The 7,962-nt window shown below is 41.2% G+C and overlaps 1 protein-coding gene and 1 long non-coding RNA gene across 2 annotated transcripts in view; one reads left to right on the top strand and one right to left on the bottom strand.

Annotated features, from left to right (window-relative positions):
• stab1 (stabilin 1) overlaps positions 1-7,962 on the top strand; it is a 122,935-nt gene that overhangs the window by 97,939 nt on the left and 17,034 nt on the right. Inside the window, exons 62-67 of the mRNA XM_032514890.1 lie at positions 1,804-1,937; positions 2,684-2,849; positions 5,258-5,364; positions 6,288-6,407; positions 7,320-7,454; positions 7,568-7,672. Of these exons, the coding sequence (XP_032370781.1) occupies positions 1,804-1,937; positions 2,684-2,849; positions 5,258-5,364; positions 6,288-6,407; positions 7,320-7,454; positions 7,568-7,672 (767 nt within the window). The remainder of the gene's footprint in view (positions 1-1,803; positions 1,938-2,683; positions 2,850-5,257; positions 5,365-6,287; positions 6,408-7,319; positions 7,455-7,567; positions 7,673-7,962) is intronic.
• Positions 1-7,962, bottom strand: part of LOC116688703 (uncharacterized) — a 14,411-nt gene that overhangs the window by 5,873 nt on the left and 576 nt on the right. The gene's annotated exons all lie outside the window — the stretch shown is intronic.

The raw sequence follows: 7,962 nt of genomic DNA, 5'->3' as shown, positions 1-7,962 counted from the left end.
ACCATGCTAACACATCTGGACTGACTGTAATTGCAATGATTATTACCATGGTAACACATACTGTACATGCTGCCTTTTAATGCCATAGTAACGCATCCACAATGACTTCTTGTACCGAGGTAACAAATCAGTCAGAGGCTGATTGGGTCCATAATATCCACCCAGTAACACCAGAAATCTTGAGTTACCATGGTCACACATCTTAAATGAATCACGTGCTGTAGTGTGATCATGTGATGTATTGTCTCTGCTGAGCAGGAGCCATGTTGACTCTACAGTCCTACTCCAAGTTGCTATGGTGATTGTTGATTTTACAGCAGCTGACCTTTTTATAGCGTTCCTTTGTTATGTATAACATTGGGTATCATAGGTTTAGGGTTGTATAGTGTTTTTTCTGGGACTGACGTCAACAAGCACTAGAAGCAGCTAGAATACAGCAGGCAGCGCCCAGAGCTTGTTAGGGCCCAGAGCTTGTTAGGGCCCAGAGCTTGTTAGGGTCATGAGCTCTTTAGGGCCATGAGCTCTTTAGGGCCATTGCTCTTCAGACCGATGAGCTTGTTAGGGCCATGAGCTCTTTAGGGCCATGAGCTCTTTAGGGCCATGAGCTCATTAGGGCCATGAGCTTGTTAGGGCCACAAGCTCTTTAGGGCAATGAGCACGTTAGGGCCATGGCTCTTTAGGGTCATGAGCTCTTTAGGGCCATGAGCTCATTAGGGCCATGAGCTCGTTAGGGCCACAAGCTCTTTAGGGCAATGAGCTTGTTAAGGCCATGGCTCTTTAGGGTCATGAGCTCTTTAGGGCCATGAGCTTGTTAGGGCCATGAGCTCGTTAGGGCCATGAGCTCTTTAGGGCCATGAGCTCTTTAGGGCCATGACCTCGTTAGGGCCATAAGCTCTTTAGGGCCATGAGCTCGTTAGGGCCATTAGCTCGTTAGGGCCATGAGCTCGTTAGGGTACATGAGCTCTTTAGGGCCATGACCTTGTTAGGGCCATAAGCTCTTCAGGGCCATGAGCTCGTTAGGGCCATGAGCTCATTAGGGCCATGAGCTCGTTAGGGCCATGAATTCTTGAAGGAAGAGGTCAAGGGACCTCTTTGTAAATGGCCATGCAACAAGCTATCATGTCATGGTACCAATGGATACCTTAGATCGTCTTGTGCCATATGATACCAATATCATAAGGGATCTTTCTAGCTTTAAAATGGAGCCTCAGAAACAGACAGTGTATGTCAGCCATGGTTGCTGGCAGGCTGAAGTCTGCATGTTTTTAATAAAAAAGTGACATCCAATCAGAGACCAGGTTTTTATTGGCTGTGGTGGAATCCATTTCAATCAGTTACCTTTTTTATTTTAAGTAGCTTTTTCAGCCTATAATAAATACATTGCATTTCATTTTCACCTGTAGAGTATTAGAACAATTATCACCAAAAGACAACAAAGAGTCACTGGAGTCACTTTAACAAAGCTTTACTTGCGCAAGGAGCCAATACACTGCGATGGGTACAGAGATTGACTGAAGAGAGCTTTCTCCATGGTTACCATGTTACAGCTGCACTATTTCATAGGTGATTAAAACTCTACCTGACATGTGAAGGGAGTGAAACCGTCAAGATAGGGAAAAGGGGTGAAGTTCAGCCTTGAGTGTCTGACGATAGCTGGGGAGGTATGGGACTCTTTTGAAGATGGTTATTATAAGGCAGTTAAAGATATATTTTTTATTACATTACATTTTCTAACAATAGATTAAATTGTTGCAATGAGGTGTCTGAGGGTAAGGTACAGGTAACATTGTTATTGTTGTTCAGCCAACACAGCCGGAGTGTTCCACCTGCGCTCTCCGGACGGGAAGTACAAGATGAACTTCAGTCAGGCCGACGCTGCCTGCCAGGCCGAGGGCGCTGCGCTGGCCAACTTTAAACAGCTGGGAGATGCACAGCAGGTAAACCTACCTACTGAAGGGGTTTCCATAGAGACACAGACCATGTATACACAAACAGTATATCTGTAAAAAGAAAAATGTTTGAGATTAATACCATTGTGCAGCTACACTCTCCTAAACAACTGTGTGAGCGACTTGCAACATGAAACATCTTTAATTCTTCAATACTTCCCTTTAGTCAGTTTTAGCAAATGTTACTAAATGTTCAGCTATTATTGAACCTATTAATACATCAGTATAGATAGATAGATAGATATGTATTGTCCCGTGGGGGAAATTGGTTTTCCAAAGTCTGTTACACACACGGGTAATATACACTACATAAAGACAGGTATATAGATACATAGAAAAACTATAAACGACAACAATAGATCTATACAAGGTCAGCAGTGATATGGCAGAAGGGAGCGAGTCCTTCTACACAGAGTACTGTATCACGGTCCAGATACCAGCAGTGTGAAGAGTGGATTTAGAGGGTGAATCAACCTTTTCCCTCTCAAAAAAGACACCCAAAAAGTTTTTTTCTTTAAATAAAGCCAGAGTTTTGCTTGAAGCAAGGGTTAGATTTCGTAGTTAACTACAGTTTCGGATTTTTCCAGTTATAGAACCGCTACAACACCAGGCGGATGAATCCACACATTATAACCTCTTCTAGTTATTTGAAAAGTCTTATTTTCAGCAGTGCATGCTGGTACTTTTATCTTATCATTGATCCTGCTGTCGTCGTTCTTCTCTGGTCCTAACAGCTGGGGATGCATCTGTGCGTGGCCGGCTGGATGGAGGGGGGGAAGGTGGGATACCCAACCCGCTTCCCCTCAATTAAGTGTGGAGACAACCACGTAGGCCTGGTTATCTACAAAGAACCTGTGGACCAAAGCAGCAAGTACGACGCCTACTGCTACAGGCTCAGAGGTACTACAGCAGCACAGTCTGTGGGTTCAGGTGGAGGCAGGGCTGTTGTTCTTATCAATTCAATTTATTATCACTGTAGATTTCAGATCCTGAACAGCCTGTGTTGCTTTAATTTGTATTTTAGTCTGCTGGAACATCACAGAGATCCCTGTGGATTCAGTTTAACACTCAGTCTCAAACAGGCCGTTTGGATTGGCTTTATAATCCTGGGATGACACTAACAATTATTTTAATTATTCATTCTGTCACATATTCTTTCTAATGCATTCATGGTAAGTACTATTGTACTATGTTTTTGAAATACAACAAATCTATAGCTGTAGTCAGGGACAGAGGGATAAAGTTAGACTTCATCCCTCTTATTTCCATCATGGTTCCAGTGGATAGAGACAAACATTCAATCTTTGACATTAAGAAAAATTAATGTGAAAATCCTTACATTTGAGAAGTTGGAACCACAGATTATTTTGTTTTTTTACTTTATCAACTACTTATTAAATTATGAATCTATGTCAGAATTGTTGTTGACTAAGTTTCTGTCCACTGATCTGATTATTTAAAAGATGTTTGGCCCCTGTGCTGCAATACCATACAATACAATAAATACAGTACAATAGAGCAATAAATTACATGTTTGTTAATGAGTGAGTCTAATATCAATTACAGTTTATTCCACTGTACAGTCCCTGACAAAAGTCTTGTCGCTTGTGTACAAATTGACCTGAAGTGCCGCTGAAATATATTTCTAATCAAGTTACAAGAAATGGCTCATTTTAATCCCAACAGCTTTTGTAATAATGTTTCAGTGCAAAAAGAAACTGTCAAAAAGTATTCTAATATTCACAGCTTGGTAAAGCCCATTGAGTCAATGTTTGCAAAGACATAAGTGTTGTCGCCTGTCATATGAGCTTCACCTGGGACAAATAATGGATCAATTAGGTCCAGGTGTGTATAAAAACAACCCCAGTACACTAGACCTTCACATCAACGCAACTAGACCTCTGCAAACATGCCTAAGATTCACCTGAGACTAAGTTTTGATTATCAAGAGGCTGAAGACCAGATCACTGCTGAGTGGCAGACACGTCAATGTGTCTCAGCGTCAGTACAGAGGATTAAAAAAACATTGAAGACACTGGAGAGTGTTTTTGACAAGCCCAGGTCAGGCAGACCCCGCAAGACAACTGCTCGGAGAGGACGTTGTTGGCTCAAAATCCAAGGCCAGCCCATTTTCCACTGCAGCAGAGCTCCACCAGACCTGGTCCCCTGAAGTGCCCTGTGTCAACCAGATGGTTTGTCGGATTCTGTCTTGAAATGGCCTCCATGGTCGAATCAGTGCCCAGAAGCCAGCACTAAACACAAAGCAATGAAAAACGTTGGCATTTGCCAAGGCCCACAGCCTGCTAAAAGATGGATGTGGAGAAGTGGAAGAAACTGGATTTTCAGTGAATCTTCTGTTGATACACCACAGTTGCCGCAAATATTGCATGAGACCTATGATCTACATGGATCCAAGATTTACCCAGAAAACAGTGAAGTTTGGTGGCGGAAAAATCATGGTCTGGGGTTCCATCCAGTATGGGGGTGTGCGAGAGATCTGCAGGGGTGAAGGCAACATCAATAGTCTCAACCAAGAAAGTTTAGCTACTTATGTTCCCAACCATAAAAAAGGCAAATTCTCCAGCAGGATGGTGCTCCATTGCATACTTCCATCTCCACTTCAAAGTTCCTCAAGGCGAAGAAGATCAAGATGCTCCAGGATTGGCCGGCCCAGTCAGAGACATGAACATCGTTGAGCTATGTGGGGTAGGATGAAAGAGGAAGCATGGAAGACCAAACAAAGAATATGATGAACTCTGGGAGGCATGCAAGACTGCTCTCCTAGCTATTCCTGATGACTTCATCAATACATTTGGATGAACTTGCCAAACCGCATGGATGCAGTCCTTCAAGCTCATGGAAGTCATACAAGATATTAAATTGAATCTCACAGCACCTCTATTTAACTTGCTGACATATTTTAGTATTTGTAGTAAATTGTTCAATTATGTATAGACGACAAAACTTTGTTTTGCCAAAATTTGACCTTTCTGTCTTGTTAAATAATAAATCTTTTTTTAGTGAAACTAATTTATTTCAGTGCATTGAACATCATTTGGAGGGGTTTAGCTTTTAATAGAGCTATTTCTTACACCAATTGATTAATTAAAAGTCAGGTTAATAGCAGGGTTTCTACAAAAAGATAAGCACAAGACTTTGTCAGGGACTGTAGAAGAAATTCTCCAGATATTAAAGTCTGATAAATTGAGGGTTGAGTTGAGACCCAAGAAAACTGAGGGTGTGTAATTGTGTGTGTGTGTGTGTGTGTGTGTGTGTGTGTGTGTGTGTGTGTGTGTGTACGCGCGCAGATGTTTCGTGTGTGTGTCCCGCAAGTTACATTGGAAACGGAGACTTCTGTAACGGCGTCCTGACCAGTGTCCTTGCAAAATACAGCAACGTCTCCATCTTTTACAAGGTGAGTTTGACAGTAAAGAGATAATTCTTTTTTTTTTTAAATATCACTTTGATATTTTAAACACATTTATGTTATGGATTCACAATGTCATCTCCAGAACATCAAACAATTCTTATAATTCTGCAATCTTTTTATCAGCGAGGAACAGAGAGGATCTCCTACGTTTTTGAAAGGCTCTAAGTTGCTTGTTAATGAGTTTTTGAGTTACAAGATAAAATCTACTGATTTTATATGAAATACAGTGTGTTCATAACTGGAGCACAGCCCTGTGATTGCATTAGCCAATCAGCTGTTTAATTTCACCATCAGTGGCTCATTTCTCTACTGTTCGGCTACCAGCTGACCAATTACATCCAATCATATTCGTGCAGATGTACATCAGTGTCTTAATACCTTGACACTTGTCAATATTACTCTACTCTTACCAACACTACCTCTACATTTTGTATTCTAAAAGAATAGAGCCTTTTCAGGTGGGGGATGTGATAATGAGACAGCGCTGATTAAATATTGAGCAGACTTTGATCTTTCCTGTATATGAAACGCATGGGTATAAAGTCTCCTTAAAGGTACGCACATTTTCTTGTCTAGTTCTTTTTTAATTAATCCCAATTCATGGTCAGAAAGATGTTTTGTTCGCAAGCCCTTTTTTGTGTGTATGCAATGAGGCCCCTGGACTCCCAATTTACAAGATTACCTGACAAGCTCTCATCCACCTCTGTGGTCTATCTTTGATGCAGTTGTGTTCTGTAGACCTCAATCACATAATCATCTAAATGCATAATTCAATTTCATGTAGTTGTCTGGTTTGACAGTTTTAGGGTTTTCTAAATATAAGCATGCATCCCATAATGATTGGGTGAATTTGAACTTGTCATTGTAAATCTAAATAACTTCAATGTCCCCTCTCTCTCTCTCTGTAGTTGTTGTTGGACTATAGCGGCCGGTCCTCAGAAGGCAAACAGCTTGTTGAATTTATGTCTCACAGAAAGTCTGAGGTCACGTTGTTTGTTCCTCACAACGCCGGCTTTGCCCCAAACCAGGTGATGTACCCTTCAACAATTACTGCTGTAAACATCTAAAAGTAAATAAAGGCCCGAGGTATGAGCCCTGAGGAAATTTAATGGTCCCATGGCATTTCATGTTTTTTTTTAACATTAAGATGTGTTCCCATAGCCTGTCTATGGTCCTCCAATGGCTAGAAATGGGTATTCTGTTCTGCCTTTGAGAAAATGAAAGCTCAGAAGGGCTTTTCTGGAATCTTCCCCTTATGACCTCATAAGGTTACCTCCCCTTTCTCTGCTTTAGAATGTGGGCCGCCCATGACAAAGAGAGACACATCATGGCTTTCAAACAAGCCATAGTGGGACCACTAAGGTCTATATAAAAGAGACTTCAGATACAATATTATGGGACCACTAAGGTCTATATAAAAGAGACTTCACATACAGTATTAGGGGACCACTAAGGTCTATACAAAAGAGACTTCAGATACAGTATTAGGGACCACTAAGGTCTATATAAAAGAGACTTCAGATACAGTATTAGGGGACCACTAAGGTCTATATAAAAGAGACTTCAGATACAGTATTAGGGGATCACTGAGGCCTATATAAAAGCATCCAAAAAGCACAATGTCATCGGACCTTTAAGCTAAAAAACAAAGAACGTGTTTTTTTGTTCAAGATGTGTCAACTATGCTAGGATTTTTTTTAAATAGACACAAACACACATCTTAACCTTTACTTAATAGTTCCTAATTAAGTTTGTAACCTTTGGAAGTGAATTAGTTAACAAACTGTTAATGATATCACATCTGTTTCTACTCTGTGTGTGTGTGTGTGTGTGTGTGTGTGTGTGTGGTGTGTGTGTGGTGTGTGTGTGTGTGTGTGTGTGTGTGTGTGTTCGTGGGTTAGTATGGGTGTGCATGCGTGTGTGCGTGCATGCGTGTGTAGACTCTGTCTGATAGAGATCTTGAATATCACATCTCAACCAATCACAGTAGACGACCATTCAAGGATCTAAGACATCAGGAAGTCATCAAGTCCAGGCTTGGGTTCAACCTGACTGTTACCCACGGCAACAATGAGGTCAGAAACGCACACATACACACTACTCCAGTCCATGAAAAAACAACAATAAAAGTAAATGATCGAAGATGTTTATTAACATTAATTTCTTATTTTTAATGGTATCTCCTCAGAGCTCTATGCTGGTGAACCAGCTGCTGCTGTTGGAGTGGGACATTCCAGCGGTAAACGGGATCATCCACGTCATCGAGGCCCCACTGACAGCGCCCCCTGCACCTGTGAGTGATGGTACAACTCAGAGATGTTGACAATTAGGTCAACTTCTTCCTTTTATCCTGAATGATCATGTCAACTGCTTATAGCTGATGCAGTATATATTTTTCAATGCTGCAGCTTTACCAGAAATGAGGGAATAACTAATACTGACCAAGCATTAGCAGATGGTTCAAATTAGCATTAGATTAATTGTCTATCTAGACAGATCTATAGATAGATCTAGATCTATCTAGACTGCCTATCTAGAGATGCCTGATGAAGTTCGACATTGTTGATCCGGCATCATTTATCT

This window comes from Etheostoma spectabile, chromosome 4, assembly GCF_008692095.1.
Source record: "Etheostoma spectabile isolate EspeVRDwgs_2016 chromosome 4, UIUC_Espe_1.0, whole genome shotgun sequence".
Classification (NCBI taxonomy): Eukaryota; Metazoa; Chordata; class Actinopteri; order Perciformes; family Percidae; genus Etheostoma; species Etheostoma spectabile.
Note: the sequence above shows the minus strand (reverse complement) of the source record. Positions and strands in the feature narration are given on the sequence as shown.